The sequence below is a fragment of the Dunckerocampus dactyliophorus genome, chromosome 8 (genome assembly GCF_027744805.1).
Source record: "Dunckerocampus dactyliophorus isolate RoL2022-P2 chromosome 8, RoL_Ddac_1.1, whole genome shotgun sequence".
NCBI lineage: Eukaryota > Metazoa > Chordata > Actinopteri > Syngnathiformes > Syngnathidae > Dunckerocampus > Dunckerocampus dactyliophorus.
The window spans coordinates 9,589,370-9,608,700 of NC_072826.1; the positions used below are offsets into that span (position 1 = coordinate 9,589,370).

At 40.5% G+C, this 19,331-nt stretch overlaps 1 protein-coding gene across 4 annotated transcripts; it reads left to right on the forward strand.

Annotated features, from left to right (window-relative positions):
- The first annotated feature begins 1,630 nt into the window (after positions 1–1,630).
- eif4ba (eukaryotic translation initiation factor 4Ba) lies at positions 1,631–19,160 on the forward strand. Of its 4 annotated transcripts, none has more exons than XM_054785566.1 (15): positions 1,631–1,778; positions 3,232–3,372; positions 4,339–4,544; positions 5,509–5,625; positions 5,707–5,761; positions 7,376–7,522; positions 11,203–11,334; positions 12,403–12,597; positions 12,698–12,956; positions 13,080–13,168; positions 14,335–14,578; positions 14,661–14,695; positions 17,333–17,462; positions 17,924–17,996; positions 18,189–19,160. In XM_054785566.1, the coding sequence occupies exons 1-15, from the start codon at positions 1,766–1,768 to the stop codon at positions 18,261–18,263; spliced, it is 1,911 nt and encodes a 636-aa protein (XP_054641541.1). In that variant the 5' UTR covers positions 1,631–1,765; the 3' UTR covers positions 18,264–19,160. The 4 variants fall into 4 exon arrangements, with proteins under 4 accessions (XP_054641541.1, XP_054641540.1, XP_054641543.1 ...); XM_054785565.1 differs by having other exon boundaries at positions 1,632–1,778; positions 12,403–12,609; XM_054785568.1 differs by lacking the exon at positions 17,333–17,462 and having other exon boundaries at positions 1,632–1,778; positions 12,403–12,609.
- Positions 19,161–19,331: the final 171 nt, after the last annotated feature.

The following is a 19,331-nucleotide window of genomic DNA, read 5'->3' on the forward strand; positions in this document are numbered from 1 at the left end:
CAGTGGTTCTCAGTTATTTTCTGTCATGCCCCAACTGGGGGGCCGAAATGTTTTCACGCTCCCCCGATTTGAAATACTATTGAGAAACTGATGATATCTATTTATTGATCTGTACTGTACAGACTGAACTCAAAACTGAAACCACCAAAATGCAACAAAATGGAGAGCAGTGAAGCAAACAAGCGTGTTCAAGAGTCAAAATGGATGCTGAGTACAATAAATTCATACATGTTGGCAGGTTTGGACTAACATTGAAAGGCTTCCCAGTCTCTCACGGCCCCCCTGACCCCTGGGACCCGCCCCACTATTTGAGAAGCAATGGCTTACACCATCATTGAGGCAACAAAGTATACTACTTTTCAAAAGTAAACATCTTTTGTGAAGGTGTACTCTTGTAAAAAAAAAACTTAATAACATTTATATTCAAGTTGAATGGTTTCATATTTACAGTATATGCTGGTTGAAAATAGCCCTGGAAGAAATTCATAGTAAAGTTTATGAAAAATGCTCATATCATTAAAGAAGTTATGGAGAAGTTCAGACATTCCTTCCAAAAAGAACTCTGGTTAGCACCCTCATTTAAACCATGCAAACTTTTATGACCCTGCCTCCAAAAAGCATCGGAATCGAGAATCATTAGAAATCTGAATCGTTCAAATTCAAATGATGCCAACCCTAATTGTGATAGATTATACTAGCATTATTTGAGGACTCTATAGAGCTTCCCTTTAATTGATACTGTTTATTTATCAATACTGTGTGCTACTGTGGTTTTAGTTTTCTATTTTGGCGTGGTGAAGAACCACTGTATCATACCTGATAGGCGTGTTTAATCATTTACCTTATTTGAATTGGTGGGGGTAGGGGTGTTAACAATAATAGACTTGAAACTAAATAACTCCTCAACAAGAGTTGTGCCTGCCCACTTTCAAGAAACCACTAACCCCTAGCGTTTTGGTGGGGAATTGCAAGTCTCTAACTCAGCCCTCTGCCTATTTCATCAAACTTCTCTCAATGGCACAGCCAGTACAAAATTCTAATTATTTTACATGTATGAAGGTTTTTTTTTTTTTTTTTTTTAAACAAACAAACAAAAAAAACTAACACAATAATTACTTGCCCAGGTAACTAATTCCATTTATGAATGAGTATTCCCGTTACTAATTAAATTCCTTTTGGGGATAGTAACCACTAACTATAACTAATTAGTTTTTTAAAGTAATTTGCCCAACACTGATTATTTTGTAATGCAATGCAGGGAACACTTCAGTATAACACAGTGCAGTTCCACAACATTGCACACTACAACACAAATAACATACCATAGCATATCTGGAAATGCAAAATCTACAATATAGCTCTCCGACTGGATCCGGTTAGTTTAGGCACACGTCCGCCGAGTGTCCTGTTGAAAAGAGCCACCGTGGCAGCTCTTCTTTGTGCATTCATTTGTCCACTAGAGGGCGCAGAACTAAAAAAAACAATACAAGACATACCCGTGTTCATTCAGAAAAACACCCGTTCGTGCGTTGGGTCCACAAAATGAATGATATGTTGTACAGTTTATTTTCATATATGTATGTGTGATCACCAATAGGTTGAGTTTATTGGTAGGTTAGCACCCGAAGTTAATGGTAGAAGTCATGAATGGAGAGGAGGCGAGCGCTATGGGAGGAGACGCTGAACTCGTGAACGCTGATGCGCGCTCCCGATAATAACCCGCTGACGCCTTCATCCGGGAACTACCGCGAACTCGCTCTTCAACATGGCGGCGTCAGGTGAGGTTTATGTCGGTGAACCCACAGGGTCGGTTGGGGTAAATTTCGGGCAGTTTAAGTCACGAATACTTTAGCAGTTCGAGTTTCGGAGTTGTATACGCGTTCTCGATTACGCCCCTGTTGTTGTCTAATGCCTAAAAAAAGATCTGCAGCTGTTTGGAGATGGTAAATATGGAACTGCAGAAGGAGGGCAAATGCACGAAGCAAAGGCTAGCTTAATTTTAACAGTTTAGTCACATATTACTGGTGCTCTTTTGTCAACAAGTATTAAGTATCGTGTTTGTTGTATGTACTTGTTAGTTAATGTAGTATTACAAGCCCTGGTTTCTATATGACGTGTTAGCAAACGGCTCTTTTAGCTAGCCGTAGTACTCGGAGCACAGTGAGCACCCGGTGCAAGCGCGTTCAATGGAGGAGTGGTTGGGCCGACCAGCCCGGGCTATCAGAGGAGTCACCCCACGTGTGCGACCGCACACCCTGCTGTCTAGGCATGGTCAAATATGGCCAGCTGTATAGCTTTTGTCTCATCCAAAACAGGCTTGCGGTTGCCTTTCGTCGTATAGGGTACCGTCTTTCTGGTCAAATGTTGCTACTATGCTTGCGCACTTGTGTCGTGTCGTGGCGTCGCGACGTGCACTAGGCCGTAAAACCTAGCCAGTTCAGCAGACACTCATCGTCAGCACGCCTTCTGCTGACTAAGATACAGATAGCATTAAGAGGCCTATAGGCTCTAATGGAATGCAGTCGACATGCATTCGACTGTTAACTGTCTCATGATACAGGACGATGATACATAAAAAAGTTTACACTGGAGTTATGGAGTAGCTTTCATGTCGCAACTGTCATATTGGTTCGTTGGCATAGACGATCTTATAAAAACAGCTATGGGGGGGCAAATAGTATATAACCAACAAAACAAGCGTTATTGTTATTCACTTAACACTCAGTATGCTTTCTATGTTTTTGTAAAGAATGTCATGACTGCTGGGATTTTCACCGAAAAAAAGATCCCAGTGAGCTTTGTGCTACGGTTTTCTGCCGCGGACCAAAACAAATTGGATAACACGTTGGCTTTCAGACAATGGAGAATGTTCCACAACAATTCATTGACACTACCTGAACATGTCACATTTGACTGTTCTACCTGGCTGAGTTTTACTGGAAGCCCATTCTAATCAGCTTTATGAATAGTCCACTCTGTTGCCTTTTTATGAAAATTGATGTCTACCAATCTTTGCAAATCAAGGCAGAATGTGTGGCAGTCACCCACAATATCTTTTAAGTAATGATACACTTGTACCCTTTTTTTAACCAAGGTAACACGCTAAAATGATTAAATGTGCGATATATTCAGTAACTCGGTTGTTCACACCCCAACCAAAAATGTGTAGCTGATGTAGTGATTGTGTGCATCTTCAATATCTGAAGGTGAACTCTCTTTTCTACCATTTAGCTAAGAAGAAGAATAAGAAGGGGAAGACCCTCACCCTGACAGATTTCTTGGCAGATGACAGTGGAGGCAGTGGTGTTGCCCCCAGCTACCCCATCAAAACCACTAGCTGGGCTGATGAAACAGATGATTTGGATGGAGATGGTGAGCCCATACAAAAATTGCAACTATAAAGTCTATTGTGCTATGCAGTGCTTTTTATCTACTAAGGTTTTAGTTGCTCTGGAGATAAAATGCTGTTGACAGCTTTGAAGAGCCTGAGATAACTGTGGTGGTAATCATGTACCTAGAGTGCTGCTGTTTTCACTTTAGTTGTTGCAACAGTGTATTGGCTGGTGGTTATATCTAAAACTAGAATTTACAACATTCTGTGTAGAAACATGCTTTAAATTGCTAATTTTTTTTACACCAAAAAAGCTTCACAATATCTGAAAATACATGTGCAATCAATTGAAGTGCATGCTTGAATAATTGTAGGACTGCTTCCAGCCATATTTTTTTGTCTGTGTGAGGAATTCAACAGCGTTCATGCTTATGTTAAATAATACTCCATACGTGCCCATCAAAAACAAATGTTATTTTGATGAAGCCCATCTAGTATGATTTTCTAAACATATTTACAATTTCTATCCAAAGCCATTGTATGCAGATGGCAAAAATGCATTAAAGGAATCAATTTAAAGACATAAATGGCTTGGCGCTACCATGGCCAACACAGTGATGAGTGTTATTCACCAGTGGAGAAAATTACACGACTAAGAAATTGATGCGTGTTCGGATAAACGATGAGAAGAAAACAGGTCATTTGCATTTGTATTGCAAATTGGCTAGAGCAACATTAAAGGAGATGCAGTCATTTCTAGTCAGCACTGCGGGTGCAAGACTGTCTCTGGCTCTTGGGTACAGTGGCAAGATTGAACGCTTGTCCAATTTCTGTCAATTTTTGTCTGCTGTTTCACATTTGATGTGCATGATGCTTTGTTTCACAAACTTATCTGAAAGGTCGAATTATATGCGTTTCTGAAATCCAAACATACAACTTGGTGGTTCTGTGACTGAAGGCGAATTCCAAATTTATAGTGATGCATTTCCCTCTGCTCAACTTTCCAGTTTCTACTTCATGGCACACAGAAGAGGATTCGTTCCGTGCACCACCCATTGACCGGTCCATCCTGCCCACGGCCCCCCGTTCAGCTCGTGAGCCCAATATTGACCGGTCTCGATTACCCCGCAGCCCGCCCTACACCGCCTTCCTTGGCAACCTACCCTATGATGTCTCTGAAGAATCCATTAAAGACTTCTTCCGTGGCTTGGCAGTAAGTAAATACGCACTAGCAGAGCTGGCCTTGCTGTTTCATCCCACCGTGTAAGCAGTGTTGTTTTTGGCAGACATTTTATTTTTAGTCTTAGTCTTTTGGACGAAAATTCTTCTTGTTTTAGTCACATTTTAATCAATTCTATATGTGATCATTTTAGTCCAGTTTTTGTTGACAAAAACTTAAAACATTTTAGTTAATAACTCAAAATGTAGTCTAGTTTTAGTCAGGTCAGTTGTTGTAAAATATTTTTTAAAAAGTAATTTTTGTGTAAATATTGGAAATTGGATTAGGGGAAAAAAACAATTACACTCTCTGTATAGAAAGTATACTGGTGTATACAAAGTACACCTGTAAAGGTCTAGTCAGGTCTAGGTCAGGTGAGTACAATCAAATGCAGATATAGCATATCTTTACATAATACACACGCTCGTGTGTATGGTTTTTATATATATCTGCTCATGTGTGTATCATTTTGACAAAATACTGTGTGTGTATATACATACATGTCTCTGTGTTTCAGCACATCATTTTGACAATACTAGCATGTTAAAAAATATAATAACCTTAACGATCAAACAAGTAAAACAAATACAAGACAACCCCTTCAGTACCGGCCATTTTAGACAATGTTGACTGACCTTTCAAGGCACACAGAATATTGTTGTGGCTTTACAGTGTTCCCTCGCTCTAGTCCAGTCATCTTTCGCGTATTCATTGTTTCATGGATTTTTTTTTAGTGTTTCTTTTTTTTTTTTTTTTTTTTACGGCGTATAAACGCTGTTACAGGCCATGCATGGCTCTTTAAGGAAAATTGCACCGTGGGAAGTTGAGTCTCTCTTTCCTGACTTGGAGTTGCATTCGCACATTTGGGCAAATAGCAGGATCTTGTGTTTTAGGTGCTACCCCAAATTACATAATATAGATGTCTGGTACTCATATGATTTGTGCTGCTTGTCTCCAGATCAGTGCAGTGCGTCTGCCTCGGGAACCCAGCAACCCTGAGAGGTTGAAGGGTTTTGGCTATGCTGAGTTTGACGATGTGGAATCTCTCCTGAGGGCCTTAAGTCTCAATGAGGAGGTGAGGCAGTGCAGTCTTTGCCAAATTTCATACAATAACACTGGTGGATCTTTTAATTTATTCAATCTGTAATACCTACAGAATCTGGGAAACCGAAGAATCCGTGTGGATATAGCAGACCAATCCAATGACAAAGGTACAAAGCGATTCTTCTGTAAAGCCTTTTTAAATGTTATTACTGTGCAGGGTTTCCCCTTGGATTTTTTTTTGAAGCTGTGGTGGTGGACTGCATGGGAAGGCGGACTGCCGCATCTGATGCATCTGCATCTGCAATTTTTAAAAATTATGGCTTATAACAATTTTTATTATTTATTAACTTATACATTTAACTTTTCAACAACTAGCAGAACATGAACAGAGAACAATGCAAAACTGTTAATTTAGTGGCAAAGTTGCTGAGAGCACTTAAAGTGAGTCTAAAATGTTGAACCTCCTTTGTTACCTGACCTGTTTAGCCCAGTAGTACTATGTGACTAGTACAAAAGTACAACGTTTTGTACTATGTGACACAAACCTAAATTTAATTTTATGCCTGTTTTAAGAGTGATACGAATACATGGGAAATGAATTGAATTGAATGAAATGAATTTTAGTTCAAAATAACAATTGAAATATTTTTGATATAGAAATCTGTCCTGTATAAATTCAGAGTCCGGGGTTATGATGGCACAGGTGTATCCAACTTGCAACACTATTAAAGCTACTTTGACAAAAAGAAAGGACAGGTGAGCTATTTGTGTTTTATGTGACTGCCAACATTTAAATTGCACTTTATTAAAAAGCACATCTCCACACAGTGTCCTCATTTGTCATTAAATACAAGTGTCATGTTTGAATAGAGCACTTATAAAAAATACTAAGAGGTGAAGCAATTATTCTTTGAACTACTCGGCATCATCCGGTGAGCTCGTGCTAGCTTACGAGCTACCTTTTGGAGACCCCTGTGATAGCGTCACTATCTTAAAGCTGGACACACTACGTGTTTATGTTGAACAACTTCGACACACATCTAGTGTTTTGACGATAAACCATAAGAATTATAAGAAGAGAGCAAGATTAAGTGACACTTTAAAAAAGTTAGCATGTACCGTATGAACGTGATAGCCGCTTGTAGCTCGCTTGTGGAACAGAAACGAGCTAGCTTTCTACCGCCAGAGAGGCAGTGAGAGCCAGGCAAAATGTGTAAACAGAGATGCCAAAAAGTTGAATGACATTGAAACGTTAGCAATCACACACGCTGGCATAGATGAGCTTTGCCTGTCGTCAATTGACTAGGTACACATTTTACGGACTATTTTTCATTCTCTTGATAACAAAAAAAGTGAACGTAAACATGCGACATGTCGCATACTTTTATCTGGTCTCACATGCGCGAGTGCCAACAGGGCAGCCAGGCGATTGCGGTGCATGTTTATCAAAATAAAGCGCAGTGAAACATTTTGGATATTTTAGTTTTCAAACTAATTGTGGTCAATATGTGCAGAAATAATAAGCTATATATTTATTTATATAGCATATATATCCATTCATACAATATATTCATATTTAAGTTTTTAAATGTTTTTAAAATAAAAATAAAAATCACTTTTTAAGGTGGCAGCTTTTATTTTGTAGTGACGCCGCGCCATGATCAAGTACATGTAGCGGAAACCCTGCTGTGGTGTTACAAGTATCTTTCAATCCTCAAATCTAATCATTTTGATTACTTTATATGCTATGTTGTAACATCACGGTGTGTTTTATATTTAAGAGAGAGACAGTGGGCCTATGGGAGGTCGCGACCGAGGTGGGAGAATGGCGGACATGGGGCCTGACAAGACAGACAGCGACTGGAGGGCTCGGCCGAGTGCAGATGTTGATGATGGACCTCCCAGGAGAGATGATGCCTTTGGAGAGAGTAAGTCACATCGTATATAACTTGTAATTGATTTATACGATTAACTCCTACATTTCCGCAGCAGATCTGTGGACTTTGAATTTTTGTATGCGACTGAATGGAGTCAAAATAGTTGGCACTTGTTGATGTTTCAAAAACCTTACCTTGGAAATTTACCCTTTGGTAATGTTTGTCAAACTAAATAGACAGTTGGAAGTGTAATCATGACTACTCACTGGCAAAACCAGATCATACAAGTTACTATTTGCAGTACAGTGTTTCCTCTCTACAAGGCGGTTCACTTTACGCTGACTTTTTATTAGACTTTTTTTTTGTGTGCAATTTTTTACAATGTAGCATGTTTTTTTTGTTGTTGTTTTTTTTAAAATTTGTTTTCAGCGCATGAACCACTGTGTTCTGCGTCTTGGTTCGCTAAGGGAGAACCCACGTTGTATTCTGTGTCCCCATTGGCTAAGGGACTGCAGACCATCAATCAATCTCCTCCATGCCATGTGTCCTGTACAGTACAGAATGTGTTCAGCTTGCCTAATTTACATAATTGTTCGATCGCTAGCAGTGTGGCTGTTAAGCACCATATGTTTTCTCCACGACTAAATGCTCTGCATTGACGGTTGCAGGGCGCCATTACTGAATAAAGGAATCTTTGGCCAGTACCATAAAGGAGAATATAACATAAGGACGACAGCAACAACACATTTTAACAAGGATGCAAAAAGGGCTTTAACTCGCCGCAGCAAGACCACGGAGAGGCCTCCTGTGCGGATGATGGCAGAGGCAAACATGAGCAAATTTAAAGCCATCATTGAGGAAGGGGGATATAAGCCTGAACAAGTTTTTATTATGGATGAGACAGGCTTATTTTGGAAACACTACGTCGCTGATTCAGCCCATGGACCACTGCATGGTCCTCGCTTTAAAGGCCCTCTATGCGCAACATATATATTTTCTCATGTCTGAGAAAAGTGTATAAAATGTGTGGTGAGGGGTTTTACAGCCTTAAAAGATATGTAAGAAACAAAACAAAAAAAACATAATAAAAAAAAATCCTGGAAATAAAACATGCACTGTAAATGGAAAAAAGCATATATTTACCTGATCAAAATGTTAAGACCAGTTGAAAAATTGCTAGAATTTGCATTTTGCACAATTGGATCTTAATGAGGTTTTAAGTAGAGCTACAATATGCAAAAGCAAGAAGGGGGAGTGAGACAAAAAATATTTGGAGCTTATAATTTAAACACACAAAAAAACTCAAATAGGCTGTTTATCACCTGATCAAAAGTTTAAGACCACAGGCTATAAAAGCCAAAATCTGCAAAAAAAAATTTCATTTTCTGTCAGGCATTCACACCGTCATGCCCTCCTGATGGCTAAAGCTAAAAAGCTTTTTCTTTTTGAACGTGGTCAGATTGTCGAGCTGCATAAGCAAGGCCTCCCGCAGGGTGCCATTGCTGCTGATGTTGGGTGCAGTAAGACAGTCATTCTACATTTTTTGGAAGATCCTGAGCATTATAGAGCAAAAAAGTCAAGTGGTAGACCCAAAAAAAAATCTCACTGAGCCGGAGGATCCGATTGGCTGTCCATCAAGACACAGGGCGGTGTTCAACCCAAATTAAGACCCTTACTGTTGCCGACTGCAGCGCAATAACCATCAGATGGCATCTGGGGGAAAAGGGTTTAAAAAACAAATTCAAAGAAGTCATCTCCTTCAACATCACAAAACTGCCCACTTTGCCAACAATGGACATCGAAAGGTGGAAAAAAAAGTTTTATTCTCTGATGAGAAAAAAGTGTAACCATGACGGTCCAGATGGCTTCTAACGTTACTGGCATGACAAGGAGATCCCACCTGAGATGTTTTCTACCCGGCACAGTGGAGGGGGGGGGGGGGGTCCATCATGATCTGAAGTGCTTTTTCATTCAGTGGAATACTGGAGCTTCAGGTGGTGCGGGGTCGTCAAACGTTTGTTCAAGTTTGGAGAGTTTTTTGTTATTTTTTTGATCGTTTTTTTTTATTTCAGTTTAATTGTTGTTTTCAATAAATTACTTTTTCAAAGTGCTTTTTGTCTCACTCCCCCTTCTTGCTTTTGCATATTGTAGCTCTACTTAAAACCTCATTAAGATCCAAATGTGCAGAATGCAAATTCTAGCACTTTTTCAACTTAAGATTTTGATCAGGTCTGTATAATAAATGCAAAAACATATCCTGTAAACTAAAAAATATATAATGAACGAAAAAAACATATCTAAAAAAAGGGAAAAAAATCAACTTCTACTACACGGATTTCACTTAACACTGGTATTTTTTGGAACCTAACTCCGCGTCAAATGAGGGAACACTGTACTGGTTAACCAAGGTTCCAGGCATGCAGAGCCAATGCCATATTGGGTGATGTAAACCGTTGGTGATCTCACATCCGTTGTCATTGCAAGATTCATAATGTCACTTTTTCAGTTTTTGACTAAAATTTGAAATAAATCCACACATTAGCTTACTCTGCTGCTGTGCTGTAGCTCTGTATGCTTTAGTAGTATATCCACAGTCTTCACCTGCCAAAGTGCACATTTTTGCACTCTGTAGGGGTTTTGACCCTTAATTACGCTTGTACGCTTTGCTGGTCGTTGGGACCTTGAGTTGCCACGGCAGTCTGTGTGGGTGGAGTTTCAAGTTCTCAGCGAATCAGAGCGCTCCCTTTTTTAAATAGTCTCATACAGTCTCCATTCCTAGCAAGCGCCACATCACCTCTATTCAGTCAATACCACATAACAAGCGGGAATTACTGATCACCTCTGGTGCTGTTTGGCTGCATGTGGATCCCTTGTTGTCCGACAATGCAAGCAGCATTTAAAAGGTAAAATGAAGATTTTTACCTGACAATATTAGCCACTCGGCAAAATCCCATTAATCTATTTGGTGTGTGTTGCAAAGTACTGTAGCGTCCTGATAGAATCACATAGAGACTGATGATCTTTAAATTTTATTGACTGAATTAACGCCAGCATAAGTGCTCAGTTCCAACACAGTATGCAGCTCAACTCGCAGATGCCTCTTCCTCACAATCCACACTTGCAACACTTTCTCCTTATTCATCAATAGCATTCGTAGTGAAATGCTTTCACAAACACCACAATTCAAAACATCAAAGTTACAGCATCAACGGGTCGTTCATAAAATTTCTCCAAGGTTGGCAGGTCTGCTACAGTGGTATGTTTTCTTTCTGACCTCAGTTTGCTCTCAAATAAAATTCTTCCTTAAAATCAGTGTACCGTAGCCAACAGCCACATGCTGAGTTGTCGTAAAAGACCCTTGTTTTCCTCCAATGTATGTCATTGTGACTGATGTTTAATAGGGATGTCCCGATCTGATATTGATATCGTATATCACTGCGATGCAAACAGTCTATTCCAGCCTGCACGTCTATCCAGCAGCGACCGGAATAGAGCCCATGTGATCACAACAGCAGAGTTCCCGCGACAAATGAAGTTGTACAATTTTGAAGTGAATAACCAACAGGCGCATATCAAGGAGAGCAGAGCCCAGCCGTTAGTGTGGAGTCGAAAGGGGGCATTACAGTATTACTGTGGACTTGTCTTCTAAAGGCAAAATGACTTGCATTGATCATTTTGAGCTATAGAACTCATTACATCCCTCTAAATTGAATGTCTTTGCTTTCTTGCAGGATCACGAGATCGCTACGAGTCAGATCGTTACAGAGATGGACCCCGACGGGACAACGACCGCTATGACGGTGGAAGAGACCGCTACCGGGAGCGCTATGATGACAGAGACCGGCGAGATTACGATAGAGGAGGTGAGTCTGCATCTAGCCATAGAGTAATACGAGTCTGGAGAGAAATAACATCTACACAGCCAAGCTTCACTGTGAACAGACATGTCTGAAATACGGAAATAACGCATTACATTATCGTATTCGTCAGCAGCCAAAGGCGCGAAGCCTTTGAAACCTGTAAACTGTTTTGAAATGCTTCTATAATAATTAGGTGTGCACTGATGGCAATTTTCTTGCTGATCACCGATCATTGTAAAGCCTGACAAGCCGATCCTGATTTTGACTGACAGATTTATTTATTTTTTTAATAACTGACAGCATACACCTTCAATATTCCAATGTTATTTTGTTGAAAAACATTGAACAATACCCATGAAACAATACAAAGTTGTTGTTTTAACTGTACATTAGGTCGTTCTCTCAAATATAAATGAAAAGTTTTAAAAATTGCTGTCCAAACTCCTAAGTTATATAAGTTCCCTTTTCCACATTTTTAAACAAATAAAAGTTGCACAGGTTACACTGCAGAACTGATTTGAGCCTCTTACCAAAAATAAAGTGAACAGCGACCGAAAATGGATATCCAATGCTATGAACTCCATAATTTTCCTTGTAGTAGTGTAAGCTTTTTTTTTTTTTAATGACACCCTTACTTTGTTACCACAAGTACAAAGAATGTGGTGTACAGCACGCTTATTTTGAAGGCCTAAAGTGTGTTGTATGTGTTGAGAAGGTTTCTTGACTGTTGCTAAAGAGACGAGCTGATTGTGAATTAACGTGCTTCCTGCAGCCATGTTAACAGGATTTTGTGTGTTTCTCACTTTCTTTTCTGACCGGTTACTTGACCTTTTGGGACATACATGAGTACATACATCATACATGCCTATAGAGAAGAGTATTTATTAAGGCCTCAGATCAAATTAACAATAGTAAGAATATTAAAGCAAACAGAGCTGTGGTGTCAGAATAGTATCAGTGTTGTCTTGATATCAAAATTCAGGTATCGGGATCACATCGAAAGTGAAAAAATATGGATTGGTGTGTGTCAACCTTCAACCCACCTATTGACTTTTTCCCTCTGCTTTCTAGGTTATGACTCTCGTGGTGGTGGTGGTGGTGGTGGTGGTGGTCGTCGTGCCTTTGGCAGTGGCTTCCGCCGGGATTATGATGATAGTCGAGGTAGCAACGACCGTTACGGAGACCGGGATCGCTACGGAGACCGGGATCGCTACGGAGACCGGGATCGCTACGGAGATGACCGATATGAAAGACGAGATGATAGACGTGAGGAGAGAAGTGTGTGACATTCACTGTTAAGAATTTGGTTGTCGTTTGTGTTTTAATAACTGCACCTCACAACTCACCACATACCTGACCCCTCCAGCTCCCCAGCAGAGACCCAAGTTGAATCTGAAGCCCCGCAGTGTTCCCAAGGAAGAAGAAGGTAGCAGTGGTGGTACTTCCCCAGCGGCTGCGCCGACCTCCAGCAGCAGGTCCTCCTCCATCTTTGGTGGTGCCAAACCAGTTGACACAGCAGCCAAGGAAAGGCAGGTGGAGGAGAGGCTGAAAAAAGAGGAAGAAAGGCTGCAGAGGCAGCTGGAGGAAGACAAGGGCCGAGGTTCTGACAGAAAGATGAGAGACAGGTTAGTTTGCCTTAAAATACATTCAATTGTTTAAAAAAATTCTAGTAGGCTAAATTGAAAATTATATATCTGCCTACGTATTCTTAAGCATGTTCCAGTAAATATTTGATTTACTATATTTAGAGACCCAAGCTGGCGTAATGAGGAATCTCATACTGAGAGATCTCGCACAGGAAGTGAGTCCTCTCAGCAAGGAAGTGGTTCTGGAAGAGGTGAGAGCTACTGTTCATGTACGTTTTCAGTAAGTAATCTCAGTCTGAAGAGGCATTTAAAATCCCTGTAATTACACTCAACAAAAATATAAACGGAACACTTGTTTTTGCTCAGATCTTTCGCGAGTTGAACTAAAAAATCTAAAACTTTTTCTATATACACAAAAGGCCTATTTGCCTCAAATACTATTCAGATGTCTGTCTAAATGTCTTTAGTGAGCACTTCTCCTTTGTCGATAATCTATTCACCTCACAGGTGTGGCTTATCAACAGGCTAAAAGCATGATTATTGTACAGATATGGCTTAGGCTGGCCCCAATAAAATGCCACTCCAAAATGTGCAGTTTTACTGTAATGAGGCGGGGTCAGAAGACCAGTCAGTATCTCCGTATGAATATCACTCAATATCTGGTCTGACCACGCAGTGCAAAACTTTTCCTTCGTGTAGAATTAATCAGTTTGTGATGCTGGCATGTGGAATGGTCGTCCACTCTTCTCATTGGCTGTGCGAAGTTGCTGGATATTGGCAGCACGCTGTCGTATCGGCCGATCCAGAGCATCCCAAACATGGTCAGTGGGTGACCTGCCCGGTGAAAAAGCTGGCCATGCAAGAACTGAGATGTTTTCAGCTTCCAAGAATTGTGTATGGATCCTTGCAACATGGGGCTGTCCATTGTCGTGCTGCAACATGAGATGATGGTTGTGGAAGAATGGCACAACAGTGCATCTCTTGGTATCGTCACGGTATCTCCGTGCATGCTAAATGCCAACAATAAAAAGCACCTGTGTTCGTTGTCTATAACATACGCCTATTTGCACTGCAACCCCACCGCCACCATGGGCCACTCAATCCACAACGCTGATATTAGCAAACCGCTTGCCCACACGAAGCTATACACGCTCTCTGCCATCGATCTGCCCTGTATGGCAAAAACCGGGATTCATTCATGAAGGAAACGCCTTCAAAAGTGCCAAACAAAACTGCACATTTTGGAGTGACCTTTTATTGTGGCCACCCTAAGGTGTATCTGTGCAATAATCATACTGTCTGACCAGCATCTTGATATAACACACCTCAGAGGTGGATGGATTATCTCAGCAAAGAAGTGCTCACTCATACCGATTTAGACAGATTTGTTGCTAAACAGCGTCCCGTCTTCTGTCAGGCTCACGGTGTCGAGACGGGGAGCGCTCCGGAGACAATGAGGTTTTCAGTGGGAGGGAAGATGACCCCTTATCTTCTGGGTCCTCCTCACATCCTCCCCCCTCCAAGGAGCCTCTGAAAGTGATGCCTGCACCTCCCCCCAAGGAAAATGCCTGGGCCAAGAGAAGTGCGGCCAGTGCGGGCTCTAATGAGGCTGACGGGCGATCCCCAGCCTCCCCAGTTGATTCAGCCCCGCACAAGTTGAGGTAAGTGTACAATTTTAGATGCATATCAAGTACATACATTTATTGTAGTGATGTGTATTTACCCGATTCATTGTCATTTTAGCTCAAGTTCTGCCGATGAAAGAGGACCTGGAAAGGGTAAGACGTAGTGATGAACACAGACATTTAAGGGGGGATTTCAACAAACCTCAACACTGATTAATAGTCGTCGAAGAGTTTGACTATACACTTGAAATATATAGTCATCACGATTGCAAAAGAACTGATGAATGGCATTTTTGAAAGCAGAGCTGTCACAAGTGCAACAATAAGCTGCTTAATCAACTCGGACAATCACGACTAAAACTGCGAATTGCTGAAAAAAAATAAGCAAGCGCAAGTTTTAACCAGATGGAGGATCCAGTAAAAATGAGCGCTTGTCATCAGACTTAGAGGTTCTGTCTGCCTGGGTTCGTACTGCATAGGGGACATTAACTTTCGAATGTGTATATTCAACCCTCTCCCTGCTCAAACGTTGCAAGCCACGCAACGCATGCCATTTTGCAAAGTTAGGTGCTAATGTTGACCATCATTGAATGTATAGCTTGTCATAACCACACAATGACTTATGGCTTATGTATGTGCATATATATATCTATATATATATATATATATATATATATATATATCTATATCAATATATATATATAAATATATATAGATAGATAGATAGATATAGATATATATATCTATATATATATATATATATCTATATCAATATATATATATAAATATATATAGATAGATAGATAGATATAGATATATCTTTTTTCAGTTTGAACACATTTTTTTACAAAAGTTTAAGTTGGAACTAGGGTTGTGAACGATAAACCGATGCGACCGGATATCTGGTTTGACAAGCGAGGGATGCGGCATCGGTAGCAGCCTCCTGGATTAATAAGAATCAGCCTTAGATCCTTAGGTTAATCGATTGTTGACATGTACCGGGTATCACAAGACTAGCAACTGGTTGACAGTCCGTCTCTTACGCAACGCAAGAGCCTGGACTGCCAGCGAAACGATTGTCGAGCATGCTCCGTAGCTTAGCATAACTGAAGACGAGAATGGACCTAAATAGCATTTAGCAGCCCCCTAGCTAGTCACCAGGAAAGATTCAGCAAAACATACGTACTTTATAGCAATGTAATTTATCTATAATGTATTGTGTGACACTAAGACCCACCAGTAAGAGCCTTGAGTTTGTTTTTCAGAGAGGTGCACCGAACAAATATGCACATTAGCACTCTGACGTCATCACATCTTACCTTTATGCATTCCCACATAGTATCAGCATTTGGGACCAAATATGAGGTGAAAGAAAAAACACAGGCTAATGGTCTATCTGTGTGGCGTGGGAAAAAGTTAGATGGTGCCTTCAAGGACTGTCGAACAAAGTGGGACAAGGTTCCACTGGCAACAAACATGCAAAAACTGGGGGAATTCTAACTGTATATTTGTTAAATAAAACAGTAGCCCATGTTTTCAAAATTTATATCTATTTACATACAATTTGATATAGTGATTTTTTTTTTTTAAATTTATGTATTTTTTTTAAACTTTTATTTCTGTATTTATTTATTTATTTTTAAATCAATGCTCCTGGATGTTTCCCGCAGCACGGTGGTTGGGGACCCCTGCTTAACAGCATGTTCTGGGGTTATGATGTGCTCTTTCACACATTTGAAAATACTGTAAAATGCCACTGTTATAGAATTGGCTTCTTTATTTTAGAATGTAAGATTAACGTCTACATCAACATATGTAACCTTTGAATCATATTGACTCGAATTGTACCGTTTGTACACTATCGAATCGTTCTGTTTTTTAAGATATATCAGTTTTCAATCTTAACCCGTGTATCTAGATGCTTCTTGATTCGTCTACCACAAAGAGATTTAAATCCCTACTTCCATCTGTGACAAATAATTTGTTTGTTCAATCGGTAATTTTTAATCACTGTTGGTAACAAATATGCTAGTCGGTGGTGGTGTTATTTTTTTGGTGAAAAGAGTAGTTTGGAGTTGGACGGACGGCACTTTCAACTTGAGAACCACCAATATTGCACCAATTCACTTTATTTTAAAGGGCGCATATCCTCTAATTCTAAAATGTGTAAGCATGCTTAGTTTGCATTGCTTTGCTTTCTTTGTGTACCAGCTTTTTGACCAAATGTTTTCTTGTTCATACAAAATGCTTAGAAAAATTAACAGCATCGTCAGCACCGATTGTATGTTGTAAGTGTAATAATTGAATGATCAGTGTCGCTGGGTTTGTTGAAAAGCTTTTTTTTGGACTTACCTCTGTTGTCTGTATCTGCTGAAAGCCCCTGAAGACATTTGCATTATGTTCGAATATCTTGCTGCTAGTCGTTTATCGTGGTGCCGTCTGTAATAACAAATATGAATCCGATTCAGGGGTTCCATGCAGTTCCTAAATGACTTTGGTCAGTGTTTGTACAGAGGCATATTGAAAATGCATAACACTTTGCTTTCTGAAATAATGATGTGGGATGCCTGAAACTGGAAGTAGAGGTGACTGAATCATAGTAATCAAAGAACACCTTACTGTAATGCAGTCTGAAAGCAGGACTGAGTGGGCCCAACCTTCCAACTTTTATCTAGTTATCAGCCACTCAATGCCCCTCCATCAGTCACTGAAGTTGATGCAGTGTGTTACAAGTGTAGTTGACAGTCTATAGTCCAACCATTCTCTCAACTGTTTGGCTTCTCCTTTAAGATGAGAACAAGGCTGATGGTGCACATCGAGACCGGGGGCCCCCACGGGCACGAGGTGGGCCTGCGGGGCCTGGAGCAGGGCGGGGGCGAGGAGAGGGGCCCAACAGAGACCGAAGAAAGGAGGCAGACAGGTCAGCCACCCAAAGCTTGGCAACTCTTTAAGTTGTTAAAAGACAGACAGGGAGCTAGAATGAGGGCATCTGCAAAGAGTGGCCCATGTTAAGCTACACAACTAATGATGCATTCATTGTTTCTAATGTTGTGCAATCCTTCAACTCTTAGGCAGCAAGACATTTCACGCCTTTGCTACCGAAAATGCTCACAGTACTTAATTGATAGTCTAGTACTAGACCAGCTACCGCACAGAACTAGTACTAGAAAGGAAGTTTTGATTATCATTGACTTGTTTTGTGGACATGGGCACCTATTGCACCGGGTGCCCGTCAGCTGGTTGATGAAAATGGTCAACATTGATCATTTGCCCACCTGTAGTGTTTAGGTTTTCAGTGTTAGAGTATACTTGGCAAGTGTTGTCTGTCCACTGGTGAGTCCTGTCGATGAATGTTAACCTTCGGGTTCATTCTGACTGTAGAAAGGATAACAGAAGAGACCGAGACTCCAGACCACCACCTGAGCCAAAGAAATACGAAGAAACCCCAACCCCTGTAAGTCCTTCACTGGGCATCTTAACAGCAGTTGTTAATAGTTGGTAAAAGGGTTTTCCCAAAGGTCTTGGGCTCCTCCACCACATTTTCGTTTTTTTGTTTTTTTTTTGTGAAAGAACAGCCCATCACCAGGGCACCATTTCATTTACTCGAGAGTTTTGCTGAGAGTGGTTGATTGGTTGTCTTTTTCAGAAGTTCAGCTCAGCCAGTAAATACGCTGCTTTGCTAATGGATGGAGATGGAGACGATGCTGGGGATGTGGAGTAGAGAAGACGCCAAGAAGAGGAGCAAATGAACACGCAAAATTTCACATAGCTTATATTCTCATGTGGAAGAGGTTCCTGGGAGGACAATCATCCCTCCCTCCTTTTTGTCCACCTTCAAACCTGTCCTTTTCCCCCTCAACCTCCTTCCCTCCTTCCTTCCTCTACTCAGCCCCACCTTGAGGACTTTTTCAGGTTCTATACAAGTGTCACCTACTGGACTTGTTTTAATTGGGAAAAAGAGTGTCTGACTCATGGAAAAGTGATGGAAATAATTATAATAAATAAATGAAAAAGTGGGGAAAATGAATTTGTACATTTGTGGATCAATGGTGCGGTCAGGAATGATCCTAGATAATGTAGCGCAATGAAAGACTTTTAAATCTGAATCAGTTGTTCATACCATGATTTGCATACTGCCAAAAAATGTTGCTTTTATTCGTTATACACCCTTTTTTATTAGTAATTTGAAAATTATTCTTTTAACTATAAATTTAAAGCACGAATCTTGTCTTCCAGTACTAACATTCACTATTAATTCTGGAACTAACTCGTGGAGCATTTTCTAGCCATGTGTATACTGTTCACAGAATGTTTTGAAATGATTCACTTTTAATCTGAATGACACAACTGAAAGTGCAGCAGCCACCACACGACTCAAGTGCCATTATTGTTCTCCCCCAGTCATTGTATAGACTTTGTTCTCTTTCTACATCACCTGATGGAAAACGAAACCGCTTCAATTAAAGTCTTATCTCCTCTCCTTCCTGGCTGTCTTCCCATCCTCCACTGCTGTCTGCAAATCATGTTCTCTTCCTCACGCGAAGACTGGTGTGTGGGACGTTTTCATGACATGGCCTTTTTTTCCTGCTTGCAATAAAAGGGGTGTCATTTAAGTATATCACGCATTCTCTGCCATTGTTTATTTTGCTGCTGTTTAATACTAGCAGTGAGCTCTTTGCAATTTAGATTTCATAATGACACCTGAAATAGAGTCTACGACTCCACGTTCTTTCACTTTGCCCATATTTCCTTTAAGAACCCTGGTATGCACAGATTTAACTTAAAAGGC

What these genes read in the sequence shown, in the direction of transcription:
- eif4ba (XM_054785565.1), top strand. An exon ending in AGATGATGCCTTTGGAGAGA is followed by an intron (nt 7,523 to 11,202) that starts GTAAGTCACATC and finishes GCTTTCTTGCAG; the next exon opens with GATCACGAGATCGCTACGAG. An exon ending in CGAAGAAAGGAGGCAGACAG is followed by an intron (nt 17,463 to 17,923) that starts GTCAGCCACCCA and finishes TTCTGACTGTAG; the next exon opens with AAAGGATAACAGAAGAGACC.